The sequence below is a fragment of the Nothoprocta perdicaria genome, unplaced genomic scaffold, assembly GCF_003342845.1.
Source record: "Nothoprocta perdicaria isolate Ctin4 unplaced genomic scaffold, notPer1 scaffold_6, whole genome shotgun sequence".
Lineage (NCBI taxonomy): Eukaryota > Metazoa > Chordata > Aves > Tinamiformes > Tinamidae > Nothoprocta > Nothoprocta perdicaria.
Genome location: NW_020455865.1, coordinates 10,318,563 through 10,342,668, shown reverse-complemented (window position 1 = coordinate 10,342,668; position 24,106 = coordinate 10,318,563). Strand labels below are relative to the sequence as shown.

At 53.1% G+C, this 24,106-nt stretch overlaps 1 protein-coding gene across 1 annotated transcript in view; it reads left to right on the top strand.

The window, feature by feature from the left end:
* The first annotated feature begins 1,944 nt into the window (after positions 1–1,944).
* Positions 1,945–24,106, top strand: part of WHRN (whirlin) — a 43,817-nt gene continuing 21,655 nt past the window's right edge. The window contains exons 1-2 of the mRNA XM_026049604.1: positions 1,945–2,520; positions 16,066–16,281. Coding sequence (XP_025905389.1) covers positions 1,945–2,520; positions 16,066–16,281 — 792 coding nt within the window. The remainder of the gene's footprint in view (positions 2,521–16,065; positions 16,282–24,106) is intronic.

Genomic DNA, 24,106 nt, shown 5'->3' with positions numbered 1-24,106 from the left:
GTCTCAGTCCCTTTCTTCTCCAAGAGAAAACAGTCCCTGGTTGCACAGTGTAAGACAAACATCCAGCTGACAGTGTCTAAGTCTGTAAAACATCTTGGGATGGGCAAATTCCACCACAGGCAGCTTTGAGTCTTATGACTCGGCTGACATTGAGGTTTGGGAGGTGGTGAGTGACTACATATGAGCCCAGGGAGACGGACCAGGGCTCGGGAGGTGAAGCCCACAGAAGCTTGTTGGTGCTGACTGGCCACCTGGGGGCTGTTTCTGCAACCAGCTTGGTGCTGGTGCTGRGGTGACCTGACGGCACTGCTTGTCTGTGGGGCACTGCGGTGCGTCTTCTCCTAGGATAAAAACAAGTTTGAGTCACTCAGACACTGCACTTTAGTACTTTAAACAGAGAAGTCCTTGAGGCAAGTTCCTAGGCATTAAAATAATGTTTGAGAGCAATTCAAAGACATGCTCTACCTTGTTTTGAATTCTCTTTATTTTGTTTGATTGTGGGTGCATTTTTCTTTTTTCACTCACTTTTCTGTAATATATGGTCCCTTTYTTTTCCAGTTATGTTGACGGTTCCATCTGCTTATTTATCACCCACAGTTAGAACCTGAATTTCAATTAGCAATCTGCTTTGTTTGGTTTTCTTTTAAATAAGGCTTTGAAAACTCCAACAGAGCTTAAATGCATAAAGCTACTTGTAATGCAGCTGTTAAGGCTTTTTCATCATATCCATGAATGAAATGAATTCTACTGCTATCAAGTGCATCTGATAAAATAGGTTTAATCCTCCACTATTGCTGTGGATAGAATGCGCTCCAGCAAAGACGCAAAGGTTTTAAATGGCTGAGACAGCAAATTGTCTTTGATCGGTGCTCCAGAGACATTAAAAGAACTTAAAAGAACTTAAAAACTCAAGTAGTAAAAGCTACTTCATGTAGCAACTGGAAAAATCTCTAGATTTATGCACTGGCTTCTAATGTTGAAGCACTTTGGGAGGTGAAGCTGCAAGAAGTGGGTGTTTGGGGTGAGGTTGTCGCTCAGCAGCATGTTGCAGTGATTAGGGTGGGAGAGCTCAGCTCCGTGCACGTAGCGGGATCCCCCCTTGCTCATGATGGGGCGACAGTGATGGTCTCCATGACCTTCTCCTTTCAGCTCTTCTTGTGTTGCAGCAGTTGGGTGGTACCAGCTGAGGGGAGAAGACCCAGTGCCCCAAAAGGTCACAGCCCACAGTGGAGCTGGAAGAAGGAGAAAAAAGGTGGTGAGGAAGCCTSTCTCAGCTTTGACTCTGCTGTGGGTCGCTCTACAAGCCGTGGGTGAGTTACTGGGGTCATCACAACTCTGTGACAATCTGTGTCTGGCACCCAGGGCAGTGGAAAAATGGTGACATGGGTCAAATAACCAAGGAGCTGGGCCAGGCCACGCATCCTTGGGAAGCTCTTCCTGAGGGTTAACCGATTCCTCCCCACTCAGGGCCAAGCGCTTATGTGCAGCCTCCCCATGGGGCGTAACGAGGAGCACCTATGGCTGCGTAAAAAGCAGCTCGTTCTGCGCCCGAGTAGAAGCTGAGGGGCTGCTGGGGCTGCCGTCACCGCCTGCCCTCGCGCTGCTGTCCCGCGCCCCACGGCTGCGAGGGAGGAGCCGCTGTGCAAGCTCCGTTCCTGCTCCACTCCTGCGCTGAGCTGCGCGCGGGCCTCAGCCCACAGGCAAGGCGCAGGCACAGGGCGGAGCCCGCGGCGACCGTTAGCCCTAACGGTCGCCGCCGGGGGCGGGGCCCAGCAGGGGGCGGGGCCGGGGGCGGGGCCACACTGTATAACGCGTCTCCTGGCAACGGTGGCTACGTCACTTCCTGGGCAGCGCGCGGCTGGGGCGCGGGGCGCGCGAGGCGCTGTCCGCGGCGGTCCCGGTCCCGGTCCCGGTCCCGGTCCCGGTCCCGGTCCCGGTCGGAGGATGAGCGCGGACCTGGACGGCGTCTCGCTGCGCTCCTCGTCCTCGTCGTCGGGCTCGCTGGGCTCGGCGGCGGGGCCGGCGCCGCGGCCGCTCTCGGCCAACGTGCGGCGGCTGCACCAGGCGCTCACGGCGCTGCTGAGCGAGGCGGAGCGCGAGCGCTTCCTGCTCTGCCTCAACGCSTACCACGGCCGCCGCAACGTGTGCGACCTGGTGCGCTCCCTGCGCGCGCTGCTCGACGGCCCGCGCCGGCGGCAGCTGCTGCCGCTGCTGCGCCTCGTGCTGCCGCGCTCCGACCAGCTCCTCTTCGACCAGTACACGGCCGAGGGGCTCTACGTGGCGCCGCTGGCCCCCGCCGCCGGCCCGGGCGAGCTGCGCCAGGTGACGCTGCGGCGGAACAAGGCGCACGAGGGCCTGGGCTTCAGCATCCGTGGCGGCGCCGAGCATGGCGTGGGCATCTACGTGTCCCTCGTGGAACCTGGCTCGCTGGCCGAGCGTGAGGGGCTGCGTGTTGGTGACCACATCCTGGGCGTCAATGGCAAGAGCCTCGACAGAGTGACCCACGCCGAGGCCGTCAAGGTGAGCAGCACCCGCGGCCTGGCCGGCCTCGTCCACGAGCTTTGAGCGCTGCCTGCCTCTCCCGGGGCTCGATCTCCCCTAGTCCGGATGTGTCCACCCTGTCCTGCCCCTTCACCCTCCTCCTGCTCTGTGAAGCCCTTTTTTGCCCCGTCCCCTCGTTCCACCCTCGGCTTTGTCCCGAGGGCAGGGAGCTGCAGGACTCCTGCTGTTTCCCCCCCTCCCTGCTTGGGGCACCCCCAGGGGTGCCCTCGTGTCATGCTGGACACATGGGGCATTGGGCTCTTCGAACATGAGCTGGGAAGTTTCAGTGACATTGATAAGGGCTCCTGCTAATGGCACAGGCACGGTGAGGTCTGCGTCTGGTGTTGCGTGGTAGATTTGTCCCTTCAGAGCCAAGTAATTTTTTTCTTCCCTCACTCCATCTCTGAAATGTGGCAGCGCGTTTATTTTCCTCTTGCAGCATTTCTCTGAAATGCAGCTGTGCTGCTTGTGCTGTCTTTTCCGTCCAAGAGACTTACAGAAGTTGGAAGTCTGTCCGATGCTGGCTGCAAGGGCTGCYTTTCCCTGAGCCCCAGAGGCTGCCGCTCTGCCCTGCGGCGCGGAGCCGCCGAGCAGCCTGCGCTGCCAGCAGTGCCGGAGCGGGGACAGAGCCTGGCACCCTTCGGAGAGGGTCGGAGAGCAGTGAAGTGCCCCGGCTCCMTCTTAGTGTTCACAGGCACCGTGTTTCCAAGTGCCTCAGAAATAGGCTGTAGTAAATAACGATGGGGCTGATATCCACAGAGGCTTTYGTGAAAGGGCGAAGCTCCAAACGGAGCCGTCATTAAGCCGGAGCTCGCTGGTCTGTGGCTAAACCCGTGTTTGAGACCCCGAATGCTTTGCTGCTGGCGCAGGGAAGCAGCTTCCTGTTGAATTGCCAGGCTCAGCTCGGAGCCGTCTCCTGGCACAGCCGGCTGYCTTCATCTGCAGCGCGCAGAGAAGCGCCCTTTGGGGTGGCACGGCTCTCACGCAGGTGTTTGGGCTTTAATTGTGCTGGAATAAGCAACAGCACTTCTGTTTTCAGCCCCCTTCCTGCAGAGCCTTCCACCAGGAGCTCATCAGTCTTGGCGGCTCTAAACAGTGCCTTACATGTTCCCTGCCCAGTCTTTAAATGTATTCCTCAGGCAATGGCTTATCCTCCAGGCTGAAAACCAGTCCTGAGTAATTTTGAGACCAAAGGAAAAATTTACAGAATTTGTTTCCTTTGCTGCATTTTTGTTCTTATTGATGGAACAAACAAGAGTGCAAGTTTTGGAAGTTGGCTTGTGAATGTTTTTGTGYCCTAAAGGTTCCCAGAACAGCATTTGTTCTGCTGCTTTGGGATGGGTAGAAACCAGGTGTCACGAATGCTCCATTCTGCTAATGACTCTGTCACTGACTCAAAGTGCTCTGCTGGGTAATTCACATAACTGTTTTGATCTCTAAYACAATGTATGTGATGTCTTGTGGACTCTTGTGTAAAGCTACAGTACTTCCTGTAGAAAAATGATTCCTGGAGGATGGCGTTTGCTAAGGGGCTGTTCTGCAGCAGGAGCTGTATTTTGCTGCTGTGATCTTGATGTGAAAGGGAGGCTTGGGCATCTTCTGCTTGTGAGCTGAGCTGCTTTAAACAGCAGTTTTGTCTGGCACCTGGCTGTAYGTCTTCTAGAACTCTTGTGTTCTCTTGCTTCTAGAAGGAGTTTTGTGACCCACCCAGTGGTGGAAGGAAGCACCTAAGCAAAACCTGATGATGTCTGTGAATCTCTTTAGTACATCACCTCTTTTTCTTAAACTTGCATCAGAGCTGGGGTCGTTTGTAGGAATTTGTGCACACACTAGTCGGGAACAAATACAGAGTGATCTTTTTTTCTTCCTCRGAAGGTTAAGGTTGTTGCTTGCAAAGGGTGAGCAGGGAGGGGCTTTCTCGCCACAAACCCATGACTCTATGGCCAGATGTCCCTGAGCGCTGTCTGCCCATGTTGGYAGCTCTGGTGGCTGCAGTGACTCCTGCTCCTGTGTGTGTGCAGCGCCAGGCTGCTCTCCAGCTTTGAAGAGCCCGATTTCCACTCTGGACTTCCATCTCAAGTGTCCTGCAGCAAAACACAGTCCTTCTGTGACAACCTCTCTCTGTGACAGAATATGCTAAGTGTGTTGCAGGGAGAGATGTTGTCAGAATGTGTTTTTCATGGCGTAAAATGACTGCAAAGGTCGGCAAGTCTCTTTGAGTCCTGCCAGGGCTGTCCTGCTGCAAAGCGTGTTCCTCTCGGAGCATGACAGAAGTTAGTTATTGAGCAGGAAATCAACTTCCTATTTGTCTGGGTGCCCTGAGATGTTGAGCTAGGAATTAGATGAGGCTGTTTCCCAAACAGAGCAGTGAATAAACATGTAGTCTTAACCTGTTTGTGAAATCTCTTAACTCTGAAGCCGGTTGCTGCATCTCTCTTACAAATCCTAACTCGGTTGCTTTCTTTCTGCCTGTGCGTGGTGTGCGGCTTTTCTCCAGAAATTAATCCTAAGAGGAAAGCAGGACCCTYGTAAGTAAGAGGCAATTTGTCTCCTATTTCCGAGCATCATTGTGAGCTTTAATGCAGCGAACAGCCCAGTGAAGCTGCTGCTGTGCCAGACGAAGAAGGCACAAGTAATGAGTTGCACACTTTCTCCTCAAAATTTATTTGTGCCCTGTGACCAGTGCAATGGGACCTGTAGATACTTTAGTGTAAATTAGATAAAAGGTGGAATTCTGAATTAACTGATGAGGTTACCTAAGCACTCCGAATCAATTCACTTAATGACCAGCTTCTTAACCTTTATGTGAGCAGTGGAATTTCACGCTTTGTCTGCTTCATGTTCTCTGTGTTTCATCCAAATCAAAATTAAATGACTTCATTACAATTACAGCTCGATCATTCTAGCATTCAAGAGTGCAATTTAGCAAAAGATCATTGTAATTTAAATTATGGTTTAAGTGAAGAMGCTTGTATTGTCTATCACACTTTTAGAACTCACTTGACTTTCATCAGTCTCTCTACAGGTTTGTTACTATAGCAGTAGTGCTGATGCATCGATAAGCTATATCGCAGAGATATGTTTCTCCTCTGATGCTTGTTTTTAATATCCATCGTCTTTCCCCCACCTCGCCCCTCAATTTTGCTGCTTCCTGGTAGGTTTTTGTGCCCTTTAAATTGTTTGAGGAGAGGAAGGACAGGGAGAGARGTGAGTGTGATGACTGATGGATCAGACCTGATCTATAACAAATGAGGATTTGGCTTAATGATTTACACCCAGCCTTAGAAGAGCTGGGCTGCTGTCATCAGACCCTTTGGCTGCCACATCTTTCTTTTCAAGCAGGTGAATCCAAAATAAATTCATCACCATCATCGGAACTGCTGACTTGTGTGCATTTGTCTCTGTGCCATTGTTGTGGCCGCCTTGGTGCGGGTCTGTGGTAACCTTGGCAGAGTCGATGGCCTCGCGTCGCATCCGTTCTGAAGGAACGGGSGTAGTTTTTAATTAGCAGATGCTGTTCCTGCCCCCTTCGAGGGGCTCTGAGGAGGCTCGTCTGCGCTGCAATGGGCTGAGCGCTGCAGCCGGCATCGGCTCTGCTCGCGCTGCTTTGCTGCTACAGCTGGAGGTTTTTACTTGCTCCAGACCTGCCTCTCCCGCTCTGACAGTGTCAAACAGGCATTAAAGCAATAATAACGCAATCTCTGTTTAATTATTTGAATGTTCTGTTCATCTGGAGKCTCCTGACAGCAAACAAAGTGATCTCTTAAGTGACTGCATTATTTTTGATGAGGGAGAAAGGTTTCAAGCTGCTTGTACTCTGGGCTCTTGTGATATTGCTAAGAGACCACTGCGAAATAACAGAAGAGACGTAAGAGACATAAGAGGCGCTCCGAGCCTTGGCAGCGTGTTTAGAACAACGCTACCTTCCAGGCAGCTTGCAGGAAAGCAAGCCTCGTTACAGTATTTCTTCTCGTTGCCCAATTAATTGATTATCCTTATCTGAGATTGCAGGTTTGCCACGATTGCTAAGCACCGTAGTGTGTGTGCGCTTAGAACAGTAGAAGCGAATGAAGCGAATGCAGCCTGGTGAGGTGTGTGGTTTTTTGTTCGTTTGTTTTTGGTTTTGTTTGTTTTTGTTTGTTTTTTTTAACTCTCCAAGCACTTGAGGTGAGGACRGTCACATGTAGTCATGGTTAGAATGAAGGAGAGTGAAACTGAGATATGGGTCTCCTGCTGTCTCAAAAGCCGTCAGATAAAATGCCTGTTTGCTTATCTCTKTATTTTAGAAGTCACTGACTAATCCAGAGCCTCGGAGTGTCCTCCCTTCCCTGGGCCTGCGGGGTGACGTGGGAAGTGTGATGGCTCCTGGATCTCCCTCTAGGAAAGGGGCACCACGCCGCGCTYGCTCGGGGAGGTATCTGCATTTTAAATTAGCTTTAATGATGCTTGGAGGGAAGGGTTCTCCGTGGTGGCAGGACATAGATCCGGCYAGTGATGTGCTTGGTTTCAGGGGCAGATCCGATGTCGCGGTCCCTTTGGGCCAGGCACGAGTGGTGATCCTAACCTGATCCTGAGGGCCAGGCTGCTGGRCTACCAGCGATGCTTAGTGGCCACGGGGAGCTAAGCTGAGCTGCTCAAATTGAAGTAATCCGTAACTTGGGCAGTGGGGTGAACCTGCACGTGCAGGAGATGTCGCCCAGGTCCCGGGGAGAGGAGGGTCTTGCTGGGGCACTGGAGTAGGAGCAGGCTGTATTTGCTGCTCTGCCGCTAATGTCCCACACAGCAGCAGGCAAGTTACCTTTTCATCTGTTTTCCTTCATTATGTCACCAAATCACTAAATCAAATGACGTTATACTGATGTGAAGGGTTAAAATAAGGTCTTTAATCTCTGCTTGCCCCACATTGTAATGCAGGAGGGACAATRCTGTTGTTATCATTCTCTCTTTGTCATCTCTGTTGAAACCGAATCCTTCAAAGTAGAGGTGGCTGCTTCCTGTTGGTGTTGATAATGGCTTGTTCATCAGGGCTCACATCCTTACGGCATCTTTGTGCTCTGCAGTATAAATATGTTATTCGCTGAGCTCCTTCTAAAGAAATATTTCTGCCTCAATGGAGAAATTGATAAGGGAGCCCACAGGATAAAAGCCTCTCTCCTCCCAGTGTTTGTCAGAAGAAAACAGAAGTGATAGTGCGCAGCGTGGCTGGGGGTTAAAATATCTTCCCTCGCTTCTTCTGTCAGCAGGGAAGATGATGGATTTTTTTGACACCTTCCCTCCATGGCAGGTCTCCTCGGAGTATTACTGTTTTCTAAATCCCCTCGCCTGAGCTGACAACACATCTGCTAAAGTGATGCAGCTTAGTTCCTTAGAAAATTCACGCYGCCCTGGGAGCTGTCGCTGATGACCATCAAGCGCTTGGTAGGTGGAGGTGGAGCAGGGCCTTGCAGAGCCCGTCGGGCCTCGCCTCCCTTCCTGCCAGCTCCCTCTTGCTGTGGCTCAGGAACCGTGTGTGAACCCCCGGGCTGGGCGGGAGGGAGGTGCCTCTGGTTACTGCAGCACCCAGTGGGTATCTTGGAGTGTTTCAAGTACCCTGCTTGCTTTTCCCCCTTGATTCTTTCAGAGTTTGTTTTTTGCCAAGTAACTGGCCACATAAGCACAGTCTACTGAGCATCGTCCGGGCATCTTGGTGGTTCTCATTTCTGCTTTTTTTCATGGCTGTGATTGATCAGGAGGGATAAGAGGAAAGAAGCGAAAAAAATACTTGGAGTTTTGATCTAGATTCCTTTTTCCAGAAAGCACAGAGCAGATTTCCAGGCTTGCATTAAAATAAAACCATCTGGCATATTTTGCTGATGTAAAAATTGTCCTGGACTTGTGTGAGTGACGTGCTGGGCACAGCGCGCGGGAGGTGACACAGCCATCACCTGAGAGGAGGGCAGCCCCAGGAGGCTTAGCAAGAAAGCTAAGATATCCCTTGACATTCCCAGGTGAAAGGGGCATGGACCTCCCAGTGCCTTTGAGCTTAATGGGCACAGTCCCTGTAATTATGCAGTCATTTGCATGTATTTGCATAAGTGCTGTTATTTGAAAGCCAACCTTTGCCTCGGGAGAGGAGCGGCTGGCTTGGCTCGGCCTCCTGTCGCTCCCTGGCCTCYGAGGCTAGAACATCCCGAGCTGTGTCCCCTGCCTCCGGCTGCCCGCTGCTTTCGCCCTCATTCCGCTCTCCATGTGCAGCCTCCATTTCTCCTGGGAATCTCGTTTGCTCTTTCACTTTTCACATGTCTACGCTGTCTTGCACTGTTTTTTTCTCGTGCCACGCGCAGCGTTCCCGACTGTCACTGGAGCCCAAGAGTTTCTCCCATCCTGTCCTGTCCTCTCTGCTGCAGAGGAGCCCCTTTGCCAAGGAAACTCCTGGGAAAACTGGCTGCACTGCCTTGCTGTCCTCTTCCCCACTGGCACTGGGACAGGTTTGCTCATCTTAACTGGGCCCGCAGGGCTGAGATCTAATGTGGATCTGATGGGAACACTGCAAGGCAGCACAGGGAATGGCAGTTAGACAAACGCCTGCAAATTGTTCCCCCCAAGGCTCTGAAACGTGCTGTGAAAGCTCCTTCTGCCTCCCTCCCGTGCTGCCTGTGCTTTTCTCTTCTCTTCACAGCTTTACCTGGTCTATGTGTTACTTTGGAGGGAAAAAAAGTACTTACTGGTGCAAAACTGTGTGGGAACCTAATGAGCGGTCACCTACTTGCTGAGCTTTGCAGCTCGCAGACGGAGCGAGGGCTCCGTTGCCCCTTAGCGGAGCAGCCCGAGAAGCCCAACGCTCCGCAGAGCCTCTCGCTGTCGGAGGAAGCGGTAGCAAGGGGGAGGATGCTCGTGGTTAATGCTCCTCTGTAGCGCTGCAATCTCCTCCTGACAAAGTGAACAGCACTGCATTGCTCACTTCATTAGCGGCGAAGGTGAGTGGGCTGCAACCGCGCGGGACGCAGATTTTATTGAGGCAGCCAGAAAAGCTCTGCTGATTAATTCTCATTGATTTCTAACATCTGTGTTCCCGCGAGTGGATTTTGGAAGGCCTGGGAGGTGGTTTGGGGGGCAGCCTTCAACCTTTTGGCTCCCTTGGAAAGCAGACAGAAGGAGAGGGAACATTATAAAGAGGAAAACTGCTGCTGGTAACGTGAGACTTGAAGGGCAGGAGGAGTTTTGGGAAGGTGGCCTCTGTGAAGGCTGTGCTGAGTACAAACCCCRAACCACCCCCGTTCCCCAAGCTGGGTGTTTGTTGTGACCCTGGTGGGGCACCTGTTAGACAAAAGTGTGATTCTTGTCCCTCTTTTTTCTTTTAAAGSTATTTCCTTCTGTCGGCACAAGAGAGGGGTGTGTGGGTTTGTGGGGATTTTTTTTTTTTGGCCTATTTTGAGCAATTACTTTGCTCTTGAAGGACTTGATGGATAATTAAATAATGTAGTGTCAGAGGAGCAGTGGCCTTATGAAATCAATCTGCCCTTCTCGCTACTGCTTGCTGCTTCTAATAATACTCCTAGGCAATCAGTGGCTGTCTCCCAGCTAAGTGTGTTGGCAGCGCTCCCCACATCATCTGAATCATTTCCCTCAGCTTTCCCTCATGCTGGGCTGCCTGCGCGTTCCCGTGCCGGCGTCGTGGCTTTGCTGCCGCGCTCTGCGCGCACCTGGTGCRTGGGGCGAAGTGGAGTGAACCCGGACCTGGAGTGGAGCGCAGCGGCGCCACAGAGCGCGGCCCGACACAGTCTGCGCCTGACTTGTGCGCAGAAGAGATTAAGGAGGTGCAGTTATGTTATTTAATGGCCCTGTGCAAATGGGTTGTGTAACTAACTTTCTTGGAGAGCTCGCAGCCTGAAGAGGAAGCATGAGGTGTTCAAGCATTAGCTGGGCTGCCAGGCACACAGAAAGCAGCCTGGAGGTTTGTGAGAGAGGAGGTTGCCCTAGGGGAAACCTGCCATAAACTCTCCCCATCAAGGGCCAATGCACCTGGCCAAAACCCCTCGCTCGGATGGTTTTGGGGGTCTTCTGCAAACATGTCCCAAGAAGCCAGAGCAGATGTGCGTTAGGGGAGAGCCAAGGAGATAGGGCTAGAAGTTAATTCCTGCTGCTGGCTTGAGATTTGAGAGGATCAGATGGAGAAGGGATCCTGCTGTGTGCCGTGGAGGTGGTCCCTCCGTGCCGAAATGTCTGCGTGTTGGCGTGGCCTGTGTGCCGAGATGGCTGCTTGTGCAACCCCTGGTTTGCGCTTAGCTGATGTCTCTGAGGCCCACGCAGCCTGTTGGCCCTTTCTTGCAAGCCCTGGGCATTTTTGAATCGAAAATGAAATGGAAAGAAGAGGCTACCMTCCAGAGGCTGCGCTTGGGCTCTGTGTGTGAGCCCGAGGCTGAGGGGCTCCAGGCCCTGGGGCTGGCAGGACTCTCCATGCTGCACCCCAGGGAGCACGGCTGGCGAGGAGGCTGCCGAGAAGAGCAGAGGTGTCCCTCGAGGGACAGTGCCTCTTGCTGTGCCCTTGGTGTCCCGGCATCGGCCACCTCCCCTTTCGGTGCTGCGCAGCCTTGGCCCTGCGCCCTCCTCTCGAAAGCCATAACCTGTGACACCATGGTCAGTGTCCCCCGACACAGGCAGGTCCCCGAGGGCCTGCAGAGACTCCTAGTGCTGCTGCCCGCTCTGCTCAGCCCATTAGCCCTTGCTCTTGTCCTGCTTCGATGGCTGTTAATGATTTTCATTTATGCAGAACCTCTCCACTCTGAGCGCTCGCTTTTGTTAGAAACAGGAGTTTAACCCTGGGTTTGATTCTGAGCTTGTTTTCTCAAGCCCCCTGCAGCCACATGCTGAAGCAGAGGACTCTGCAAGCCTCCRCCTCACAGAGTTTTTCCAGCTCGGAGACATCCAGGCCTGCCCTTGCCATTTGGAATGGGGGAGAGGGGAAGATGAGGAGAGGGCCAAAGATCCTGGCCCTAGGTTAGCACAGCAGCAGGCAGAACCTCATTGCCTTAATGGCAAGTGCAAATGGTCTACTTCAATCCGTGCAGTGTCCCAGTGCTGTAGCAATAAAATTGACAGGACTAGGCTCTTTTWAGAAATTTACGGCAAAAGCTCCATGATGGTGGTCCCTTGGATTCCTCCCAGGAGCCAGTGGTGAGGCTGGAGCATCCTTCACGCTGAAACTTCTCCCTTACACTTCATAACTGTCAGCGAAACAGCTGGCAGGAGAAAGTCATTATTGTCTTGTCATATGCTGTTAACTTCCCAAAGCTGCTGGATAATCATGCTCAGTGGATGAGAAAATTACCTACAAACTTTCTCTTTGGGGTCTCAAATTAGTCTAGGTCCCTTCTGACTCTGCGAGCTCCTGAGTATCCTGATCAGGAAGGTAAGGCAGTAGAGCCCCAGGGCCARGTGGGGAGAGCTGCTGAGGGGGCCCTTCCCTCTCATGTCCCAGTGTGGTGGGAGATTCTTCCTCCAAAGCTTTGCASTGGCTGGATGGTTCCTTGCCACCTGGAATCCCTTCTGCTGGCGGTGGTTTCTAACCCTGGACGTAGTGTGGAAGCTTCTTGCGTTTGGCTCTCCCAATGCCTTGTAATTTTGCAGCTCTGTGAGCGAAGTGAAAGCCCAGCTCAGCTAGTGTGGATGTATGCAGTYGGTTCCAGGCCTGTGCTAGATGTCATTCCCAGGGACGCAGTGCTTCCGTGGAGGATGTCTTCCAAGGGAAACCATTGCTGCCCGTTTCGTCTCTGCTCCCAGCCACGTGAGCTCTCRTGGATCCCTGGCGCCTGCCAAAAGAACGAAGGCTGCCAGGGAGCTGGGATGTATGAGCAAAACAAGTTCTGATGATCACAGCGTTGGAGAAACGCTTTGTGCTGCCTTTTTGGTGACTTTGCCAAGACTCCGGTGGCCATCGGGAGAATCCAGGTGGTGCTGAGCAAGGCTGGTGCTCCTCATCCTCCTGCTCCAGTGCTGGGCTTCTTCACTTAGGATGCTAGTTAGACTCACCGGAGCAAACAGGCTTCTCAYGGGGTTTAAAGTGGGGTTTGAAGGGAGTGTGATTTAAAGGTGACCCCTTCAGGATTTGTCCCCTGAGCTGGTAAACCTGGGCTTAAGCCTCTGCCCCGCTGTGCCGTTGTGGGCAGTGCCAGTGTGGGCTGCCTCATCTTGGATTGTTCTGTAATAAATCCCTATGTTGTCTGGCTTTGTCGTGGCAAGGGTGAGGATGCATTGCCAGCCAAACCATCTTAAAAAACAAACAAAGAAGCCTTTCCACACTGAAGCACCCCTGGCTGCTGAGGCCAGTGTAGCTGCATCACCTTGGCTCAGCTGTGTGCCCAGTGCCGCTGTGCTCGGGGTACAGCAAGTCCTCTGTGGGTRCTGCTGTTTCCCTTCACCTGTGATCATCCAACAGCTCTCCCAAAGACTTGGTCTGTGTCTTGTGGTGCTTCTCCATGTGAAGGTTTTGGTACATGACTCCTGCAGGAGGATCTACTCGCCATGACCTTGCTTTTGATGACTGAGCTTTGCTGGGCTCTCCCGCAGCYACTGGTTTGGGAAGCGCGGATTTCAGAGCAACTCTGCGCCTTGAGGAAGAGACTGCTTTGCTCTTTCCCGAGAAGAACCTGACTGATCCTCAAAGTTGGGAGGAAGGATTTATCGAGTATTAATGTTGTTAGCTGGCAAATGTAACCTTCCTTGCAATCAAGGTCCAGTTCAGGCAACAAGGTGTTTTCAAGACGCTTGGGGTGGTAGGAGAGGCTGATTTATCTGCTGCCTCCGGTGATTCGCTTCCTTGCCCAAGGCTGCAGCTTGAGCTGAGCAGCCACTTGTTTGTAAAAGCTGAGCCGGGGGATTTGGTTAGTGGAAGGCAAAGACTTGGGAGCCTCTTGCCTGTGGAGCTCCTTCATCAGTGGTCAAGCAGAAACCACACTGGGATCCCATTAGAAGGAGCTGTTTAGATGTGGAAACGGCAGCCATGAGTTTGCAAGACCAAGTTTGCAAGCCTCCCCGGAGAGGCTTGTGCTGTCTCCTGGCTCGGGACAGCCCAGCAGGGCTCGTGGGGGCTGCCCTTCCCAAATGGCAGCTGGCAGGGCTGAAAGGCTGGTCGATCAGAGGGGGATGYTGGACATTTGTGGGTGTTTGAGGTGGCTGGTGCAGTTTGGCTGTTTTTCCTGTTATCCTCCTGTTGATGCTCTGCAGTTGGGGCTCCTGATCCTGTTTCTCTTCTTGTCRACGCAGGGCAGTTGGAGGCTGGAGGAGCTGTGTCCTGAGGGAAGGACGTGGAAGGTCTGTGTGCTGGGGTCGCACCGTGGGCCTCCTTTAGGCAGTGGGGATGATCCTGGAGGAACACTGTGGAGACGAGAAAACTGCTTCACTTAGCGAGTCTCTGAGATGYCTCAGGAAAGTGTAAAAGACTGAATAAACCAGTGCCCAAGCCCCCGCTCCTGGTGCTGCGAGCAGGGAGCTGTGGGATGCTCTCCGCTCTGCCAGGCTGGGCGAGGGCCCTCGGCAGGGCCACCCCGATGGGCAGGGCCAGGGGGCTCTCAGTGACACCCCATGGGCACGGCCCACGGGCCCCCTGTTCCTTCCCTGTCCTCTCTGGCACGAGGCTGCYCGCCTCGCTGCTGTCACCCTCGTGCATAAAACATGTCCCTGCTGGCTGCTGTCCCACTCCCCAGCAGCCCGTCGGGGCAGCCCCCTGGGCATGTACAAAGTCTGTTGTAAAGCTCCGGATTCCCATCCCCGGACACGTCCCGGTGCCTCCTGAGAACAGGTCTCGGGCTGTTGCTGCAGGAGCCCTCGCACAGTGCCGGGTCTTCTTGAGGAAGTTCTCACTTYGAATAAACCCCTGATATCTGTTCAGCTCCTCCCCTTGGCTGGCCAGGATGCTCCAGGGAAGGGAGGAAAGGGAGTCCTGACGTTGCTCCCAGTGTCCCAAGGAGGTCCTGGAGGGTCGYGGCAGTGGAAGCGGGGAGCGAGGCGAGAGTGCGACTCCGCACTTTGCTCTTATCCCGCCCTCTGCTCTCAGCCTTTTCTCTGCTCGGTACTTAAGTTACCCTGACACTCGGGTCCTGGCTCGGAGGCTCCGTCATCAGAAGGAGCACGTGCACGTGAGGAGCGCCCAGGATCAACATACACGTTTCTCAGGGAATCCACCCCTTTGTTAGTGGGCGGAAAAAGGGTGGGAGAGAAGTGGCAGAGAGGGCGGCCCAGCGTGTCCGCCGCTGAGGGCGGGCTGGACCCGGCGCTGCCGGGGACACGGCTCGCAAACCCGTGTGGTCGGTCACATCCCTGGTTCCTTCGTTCCTGGCTTGTGCTTGATGAGCCGCAGCCCCATTTAGAGATGCGACAGGGCTGTTTGCCTGTCCTGGAGCCTGGAGAAGTAAATGGAGGCATAAAAGAGGATTTCATAGAGATGGTTTTTGTTTAGATGAATGGAGAAAGCCATTGTTCTGTGGCATGTTGTGTTCCAGCTCATCGGGCATCCTTCTGCACTGGCACCTACAGGATGGGTGAGAAGCCTCGTTCGTCCATTGCAGGGCCTGGGGAGCAAAGGTGGAGGACGCTGGGCTTGGAGAGCAACCCAGGAGATTAAAAGTCTCCCCACTTCTCCTGATGCAGCTGTTGGTTTCACGGCCTTCACTTAAGCTCTCCAGGCCAGATGACCTTGGTGGCAAGTGACCAATTTGCAGCTGCTCTGCTCAGTGGGGAGAGGAGACCTTGCAGGAGCAGCAGCAGAAGGACACGTACAAAAAATCTGAAACCGTCTCTTTTTGAGGGCGCATCCGAGAACTGGTGTTCCTGAGGCCTGAAAAGGGAACGGCGCGTGGTGTTGTCTCGAGGGAGAACTACTTTAAAGTTAATTTAATTTTACTATGTGTATGACCTATGTCAGCTTCTCTCAGTGCATGCTGGAGARGCTGAAGAGTAATTGCCAATGCATCTCTGTTTCAAGGTCATCTTGGTGCATGCATTTTTAAATATAYGCATATTTTTATTAATTATTGTGCTCGTTAGTTGACTACTTGTGCTGGAGAGGCTGCACGTGTGATGAAATGTCAATGGAGCTGTATTTCTGGGAGCAGCCGCCTGCCTTGCCAATAGCTTGGGAGCAATCCATGGGGAGCAGCGCTGCTGCTTTCCCCGGCCTCGATGCCCGTCCTGCTCTGACCCACTCCCCTAAGCGGCAGAAACTGCCCCATCTTTAGAGTCAGTTCACTCTGGAGTGTCCCTTGGTCACCTCGTTACCCGCCTAATCCRTGTTGTTCTTCTCCTTCCCTGGCTGATGGGGAGAGAGTAGATTTTGTATTAGCACCTGCAACCTCCCCTTATGCTCTTGCAGTTGAGAGAAATTTCACATCTTTCCCTCACTTTGTGTAGCCCGCTTGTTCTGCAGGTATTTGCTGAGCAGCCTGAGATCTTCCCAGCCCAAGGAAAGACATTGCCCTGGAGTCCTAAGGCAGAACTGGCCTCCTTCCTCCACCAGCCTTAACCTCCTCCTCTCCATGCCCTGTCCTGCAGGCACTGAAGGGTTGCAAGAAGCTGAACCTGTCGGTGCATTCAGTGGGACGCATCCCCGGAGGATATGTCACCAACCACATCTACACGTGGGTGGACCCCCAGGGCAGGAGTGTGTCCCCACCGCTGGGCCTGCTGCACCACCAGAACAGCTCCCTCCGCAAGGACAGCGAGAAGAGGAGCCACCTCCAGCTCCTGCAAGAGGGAGACGAGAAAAAGGTGAGCAGAGCGGGTCAACTGTGTGCATGTGGTTACCTCTTAGCCAAGTAAGTGCCTGTCCTCTTCATTCCCTGGGTGATTTACCTTGCTGTGCTTCTCGCTCAGGATGCTGTCTCTCCTTTATGATGCACTGGGCAGAGTCCAGTGCTGCCCAAGCCATCAACAGCATTTAGCCCTTGTTCTGTGTTGGTGTAGCAAGTGCTCAAAACACACGGTAGTGGAGAGTCTTCCAGCCACCTCCTCCTTGATTCATCCTGCTTCGTCCTTATGGCCCTCTAAGATCTCAGTTTTCTCCCAAAGTCTCTGTCCTTGGCTCCATCTCTGGAGGATGCCCAGGGAGTTGGTTCGTTCCTGTTTGATGTAAGTAGACACGGAGCACCCAAGAACCTTAGCAGTGACTCTAGGGAATGGGAGCTCCAGGCTCACGCAGGAGTCCATCACTCTTCCTAAGCTGGAGACAAGACATCATTGAGATGGAGAAATGTCTGGCAGTGCAGGCATTATTGGAAACACCAGTCAAACTAGAAACAGCCTTTATGGCTTATAACACCTAACTTCCAGTCCTCTTCTCTTACTGTGAGCCTACCCTCCTCTGAAACAGGCCGTGTTATAAGTGATTCAGCAGAGGATAGGTTCAAGCTACATTATCTGGTCCTAGGAGTTTAGTGTTTCCTCTCCTTCAGGCTTCTCATCCCCAGAAAAAAAAAGAGAAATTTATTGTAGTTGCTGAGAACAGGGTTGCTGCTCTGCCTTGCAGTGAGACCTGGGACAGGAGGGGCACACACTGCTCTCGGTCAGCAGTAACAGATAGGGAACGTGTTTGTCCCGTGGAAGCAGGATAGGGTGTTGCCTCACCGGTGTTCATGGGATATTCAAGTAGTGACATCTGAGAGCTGGGCACAGGCTTCCCAAGGGTGCTGAGTTGCCTGGAGCTTTAACACGTTTCTGTTCTGTCGTCCTCAGATCTCTCTGGCTGCCCCCAGCACTTTGATTCTGTGCCCCAAATGCCCTTGGGCCACCTGCTAAGGCTGTGGAGGGATCTGTAAGCTGGATTCTCGCAACTCAGCCAGAGAGGGAAAAATCTATTGCAACATAAGGCAGTTTGCTTTGCTGATGAAATATTCATGTCGGCCGCAAGGGAGAAGGGCCTGTTATATCTGCTTTAAGAAGAAGAGAAAAGCAGCTGCCACTGGCTTGCTTGTGTCCCCTGCCCCCCGCTGCTCCGTCACCTTGATGCAGCCTCTGCAGAGCTGATGGAGATTCTCTGAAGCTCCAGGTAGGAGGTTTTTCTCTGCACATCATCTCCTTTATTCCTTTCTGGAAATGATGAGCAACCTCCAGCCATGTGCAGCCCAGTGCTGAGTCTCCTCTGGGTGCTCTAGCCAGGCATGCCCTTCCCTTCGTTTCCTGGGGAGATGTGATCACGAGTGCTGTGGCCATCCTGKCTAGCTTGGCTGCGGTGTGGGCCGCCCATCAGCCCAAGCACCACTGCTCTGCTCCTGGTCCCTCAGTTCACCAGGGCTGTCTCCCAAGGGATATGCAGGAGTTTGAGTAAACTTGGCAAGTAAAGCACAAGTGGAGATGCTTGTCCAGAATTTAAGCTACCTTAATTAGTGTAGTTTAATTTTCTTGGGAATGGAATGAATCCAAGTTGAATGAAGGCTGCCTTAAACTTCTAAGAATATGAATACAGGGCTTGGATCCTGCTGGACCCGTTCAGTGCTGAGGCGCCAGAGGCCCCAGCTCCGAGTCGCTGCAGGCTGATGCCCCTGCCTGGCTGCAGGAGCTGCCCCAGCCCGCGCGCAGAGCGAGGCCGCCCGGCACTGCAGGCAGTGGCTGTTCCGTGCCCTGGCAGTGTCGTGTGTGCACGAGAGGGGAGCAGGCAGCTGCCCACGTTCCAGACCAGGCTGTTCCGGGACCACTGCAGTGATGCCTCCCTTTGCACWGGCGCGCAGCAGATCTGCCAGTGTGATGCCCAGTCTTTGATGCTGCTGCCAGCTCCAGGCCTGCTGGTTTCAGGAACAGTTCTGCTCAGCCAGGCTGGACTTTACTGTCTGCCTGGCACTTCCCAAAACTYGTTCTTCCATTCCAGTGTCCCCTTCCCAGAGACTGGGCAAACAGACAGCCCTTGGGCTTATAACAGGATCATGCTTTGAGCCCAGAGCTGGGGGTTAAGGGACTGTCTGTTAATCTGGGAAGAGTCCATTATGATTACAGTAATGTTTGAAGCATAGAGAAATGCACACACAAAGATCTGATGTGGAGGCCAGTGCTGGCACTGTGTGAGTATTTAACCTTCCCCTGGCACGACTTGAGTGTGGCAAGTGAGCGCTGACGTCTGTCACTGTCTGCTGCCCCGGCCCGGCCCTCTGCGCCACGCCAGCCRTGTGCTGTACTTCCAGTGGAAGCTGTTAGCCTTGTGCTGCTCATGTCCCGTGATCCATCCCCACGCAGCTCTGCTGGTGGCTCTGGCCTTACCTCTCCTCTACCAGACTTGATCTCTGCTCTCAGCCATGCAGCACGTGCCCTGCTCCGCTGCGGCACAGCGCTCGGCACTGCCCAGAGAGCCTCTCCTTGCCCTTSAAGAGGGCCCCCATCCTTGCTACTGTGAACGTGCTGCCTCTTTTCCCCTAGCCTGCTTGCTCAGCGGCTCACAAGTGCTTTGAGCAGTGGTTCTTAGCCCTGCTGGCACGTGAGCTGGCTCTTCTCACAGCTATGACCCCTCTGCTTTATGCGCTGCCTTTCAGCGGCTGCCTCTGGAAGCAGCTCCTGCTCCCTCGYCGGCTTGCTTGAGCCAGGGTGCAGGGTCTGGCAGGTGCATTGCAAGCACTGCAGCTGCCCAGTGCCCCTCTGTGTGCCCAGCAAGAGCAACCTGCTGCAAGCCCCAGCTTTAACTGATCAAGGCCACCCGGACACATCTCATCCAGAAGCGCCTGCTTTGCCTGCCGTGCGCTTCAGGGGGTGACGCAGCTTTGTCCTGGCTTATTGTGCCCATGCAGAGGTGAGAACAGGTCCCCAAACACTGGGAGCTTTGCCTTTAGATTCGTGTGTGTGTGTATGTGTATATGTATATACATACATATATGTATCTCCATTATATATGTGTTATAACATATACCATGCAAATAAATGCAACGTATCGATGGCTAACTAAGCCCAAGCAACCAGAATGGACCGATGCTGCCCCTGGGGGATGGCTTTGCCTTCCAAGAGGAAGGCTGGGGATTGGACTTTCCCTTCTTTCTATTTCTGATTGATCTGAATGTCCTGGAATACATATGCAAAAAGCTTTCAAACAGACACCCTGTATGAAAGCAGCATTTGTAAAAGTGCAGTGGAGARAGCTCCAACTTTAGCCCTACAGCTGACAGCAACGTAAACTAGCAAGTTTTTTATCAATGCTTTCTTACACTTCAGTAAATCTGTGATACTGCTGTAGTTCAGGTGCTTTTTCAAGGTCAAATTCAGGGTTGCTGGAGGCATCCCACCTCATCAGGGAACACAGCTATCCCCAGCTAGCTACCTTTTCCTGCGCACTGCTGTTCTGTGCAGGATGTTCCTGTGCCCRAGAGGCTGCTCTTTGCAGCACAGCTTAACAAGTTCGCCCATCTGGAGGCAGAAACATTCATTATAAAAACGGCTTGAAATGGGAACKGCTGCTGCTGGCCTGCGTGCGCTGGCGTGACCCATGAGCTGCCCCGGGAGGGACCCGGCCTGTGGCTCTGCGGGGTGGCTGGGGTGTGGGCTGGGGGCAGCACGCGCAGCCCGTCCCTGCAGGGCTCTGAGCGGCTCTGCTGCAGCCCAGGCTGCCAGCAAAGGGGCCCTGGGCCGCCCTTTGCTTGCCCTGCAGTGGGGGCACCTTCCTGCGTGGACGGGCACTTGGAGTTCTTTGCAGTCCTCTGTGAGAGAAGCCGTTTGGGACATCACTCGTGCACTGTCAGCTCTCCACAGGCTTTGCCTTCAGTTTTTTTTTTTCCTCTTGACCAAATCTGGATTGCGGCAAGCTTGTGTCAGACTGTTCTGCATGGCCAAGCAGAGGGTCAGGTGTGACACTTGGGTCAACCGTTCAGTGTAGATGTTACCTAGTAAGAGGCATCTGGGAGAGTACGAGAAGAGCTGTGAGAATTAAAAGGAGCAGAGGGATGAAGGACATGCTAGAGCCTGAGCGCCCGTGGATGTACAAGGTGTGCTGCAAGTCCTGGTGCTCTCCTCAGCCCAATGAGAACTGGGCTTGCCACCAGCTGGATTTTGCCGTGCTGCTGTACTGGTTGCCCCGATAGAGCTGTGGGGTTTTGCTGTTTTTGGATTTTTGTTGTTTGTTTCTTTCTTGTGGAAACGCTGCATCTTAGGCCCTGTGTTAGCAGTATTTAGAGTTAGGTTCTCCGTGTCCGTGTTGTGGGTTGCGAGATGCCCATATCCCCCCACGTTGTATCGCCAGAGTCCCCCTCAGGCACGAGCTGGGGTGCAGCGCGCTGGGGAGACAGCCTGGGGCAGGGGAGAAACAGAGCAGCGAGTCACAGTGGCCAGTGCAGCCCTCACAAAGCACTCGGGCTTCAATCCGGAAGGATGCAGCCTCCTTGTGCTGCTCGCCTTGTGCTTTAGAGCAATTGGATTTCTGTGATCTCGGCTTGCTTAAGTTGTCCCCACTTCCACAAGCGCCAGGGACGTTTGCGCTGTGAATTGTCACTGATGTCCTTCCAGGATCAACAGCTGATTCCCCTAAAAGCTCTTTGGAAACCATCAGCCAGCAACAACTCTTAGGTGCTGCCGAACTGGGGGGAAGATGAACAGTGTGGAGTGCTCTGCAAGCGCCACCCTGCTGATTCTTGGAGAAGCACCATTTCATCAGCTGGACGGAGGCTCTGATGTGCTGATTGACTGGTTATTCCGTAAGGCTTTTGGGGCCACGAGAAAGATAATGCGGGCAGAGGAGAGTTAATGTGAGCGTCTCCTTGCCTGCAGGCACTTCTGTATTCACAAACAGATAGATTTATTGCAAAAAAATAGAAGGGAAAAAATTGTTATCTGTGATAGCAATTGTGTGACGGGTGTTTTTCAGAAGCTAATGGTGATTACTTGAGCATGAAGGGTAAGAGATGCAGGAGAGAGAAGGAAGGGTTTCTTTCTGTTAAATTGTAATGAGATTTGTGGTGTGAGGAGATGCAATGACTGTGTCTCTTGCGCGGTGTTGCCTGCCCGGACCTTGGCCTCTGGTGACCTGGAGCCTGTTGGGGCTGCTTGCGGTGAGTTCCCCGCGCTCCCGCGGGTCAGGTGTGGACGTGGCGGCAGCCCTGGGGCCCCGGCTGCGCTCCAGCCGCCACCCGGCGCCTGCTGGCGCCTCGGGGGCCGCGAGGCCTGGGCGCTTCTGCGTGTGCGCGACGTCTGGACACGAGCCAGGGGCGTCTCCTTGCCGAGCGGGGGACGATGGCTCCCGTGTGCCTCCGTAAAGCGGTGGTTTTGTATTTTAGCTGCAATGACATGGAAATAGCTGTTGGCATGGATGGAACCTCTCCAGTCACTCCAGCAGCTGTGCGCGGAATCCTTTGGAGGCAGAGCAATTTTGGTCTGAAAGTGCTTTTTCGAACAGTAAAATTGAATCTGTCAACAGGTAATTTTATAAATCCAAAGAAAAGAAATTCTGTGCAAGAATCAACTCAGAGCAAATGCTTTATTGATTATGGCTTTTTTTTTCCCTTCATTTCTTACCATTGGAGGAAGCAAATGTTTCAGTGTTAAGGCTGAAATTAGAATTGTGGCCTTGGTTTTCCAAATGCTTCTGTGTCCTACATGTGGGAGCAACCTAGGGCTGGAAGAAGGTTATGGAACAGGGGAATAGGTGGTGACTGCACAGCATCTTTTCCACCATTAGCCCAGGAGGATGTGGCCTCCTTCATAGGACCTGGGGGATTGCCCTGCCTGGATGTCACCTCACGGATGGTGACTGTCCCTGCAGACCTTCACTTGTTAGGTCCATATTCAGGTTTAGGAGCAATCCCAGCTTCCTCTAATGCAAGTGCCTGTGCATTAGTTATATTATGCACAGGCAATATTAGGTATATTAATTTCTCACTCGGATCTTGAGCTGCCAGCAGAACAGGTGGTGAATTGAGGAAGGAAAAAACATATAGTAAAACTGCCTCCAAAATGCCCTCTTTTGGGACAAGGCTCGCACAGAAGCTCTAGTCCTGGCTTTGCAAACGCGCTTTGTACAACTGAAGGATTTGGCCCAGGAAAGCACCTGTGCTTGGAGCTGTTCCTAGTGGGCAGCACTTTCTGCTGTGGGGGACAAAATCAAATCCCAGTGATGGGAACCTCTGGGAGCAGCAGGTTGCTCCCATCACAGGTGTGTAGCTCCCACCTGCAGTGTTCTCCAAGGTAGTGGGGGATAATCCACTGCTAATCAAGGTTAGTGAGCTCAAGCTGGAAATGATTTTCCTATCCCAGGGAAGTGCACAAGCATTTGATTGGATTGGGATGACGAATTTAACTATAAAAGCCATTCGCAAACAGGCTGGTCCTAGTTGTTTCTGTCAGTGGGAAACACATTCTGATGCGTGAGGTTCTTATTCATTTTTATTCCTGCTCTACTTTCCTCCAAATTACTTAAAACTTGGGAGCAAAAAAAAAAACTCATGGAGTTATTCCTTTAGAAAATGTCATGCAGAGACTGAACAAAGGCCATTTTAAATCGAGAGTCCCCTGGGGAGGTAAATGCCGGCTGGCTCATCTGCTCTGAATTCCTGCCCGAGCTTTACTGGGCTGTCAGGCCCTCTGAGCCAGGGAGCCCAGAAGGAGGCATGCGGGAAGCTGGCCAAGAGCTCTGCAAAACCAAGACCGCAGCCAGCAACTGGTAGGGAGAACGGCCATCCGGGCACCACCGCATGGTGCATTTACCTGCCAGAGCTCTATGGAAAATACTCACAGAAGCACAGAATGGTTGAGGTTGGAAGGGACCTCTAGAGATCATCCAGTCCAACCCCCGTGCTCCAGCAGGGACAACCAGAACATGTGGCACAGAGCAGCATCCAGGCAGGTTTGGAAGACCTCCAGAGAAGGAGACTCCAYGACCTTCCTGGGCAGCCTGTGCCAGGGCTCTGGCACCCTCRCAGTGAAGAAGTTCTTCCTCACATGGAGATGGAACTGTCTGGGTTTCAATTTATACCCATTTCCCCTTGTCCTGTCACTGGCCACCACCAAGAAGAGCTTGGCCCCTTCTTCCCTACATTCACCCTTCAGGTGTTTGTAYATATTGATCAGATATCCTTCCAGTCTTCTCTTCTCCAGGCTAAACAGGCCCAGGTCGCTTAGTCTTTCCTTATAAGATAGCTGCTCCAGTCCCTTCATCGTTTCTGTCGCTCCCCGCTGGCCCCTCTCTAGAAGCTCCATGACCCTCTTGTCCTGGGGAGCCCAGAGCTGTTCCCAATGCTCCAGGTTTGGCCTCCCCAGAGCTGAGCAGAGGGACAGGATCCCCTCCCTGCCCTGCTGCCAACGTCCTCCTGATGCAGCCAGGATCCCATTGGCCTTCTTGGCCACGAGGGCTCTGCTGCCTCATGGTTAACTAGGTGTCCCCAGGATTCCCAGGTCCCTCTCTGGAGCTGCTCTCCAGCAGGTCAACCCCTGATCTGTACTGGTATCCAGGGTTCATGAGGTTCCTCTCTGCCCAACTCTGCAGCCTGTCCAGGTCCCTCTGAATGGCAGCACAGCCCTCTGGAATGTCAGCCACTCCACCCAGCTTGGGATCATCTGCAAACTCGTTGAGTGTACACTCATCCAGGATCATTGATGAACCTCATCCAAGTCATTGATAAACAGGTTGAACAGCTCT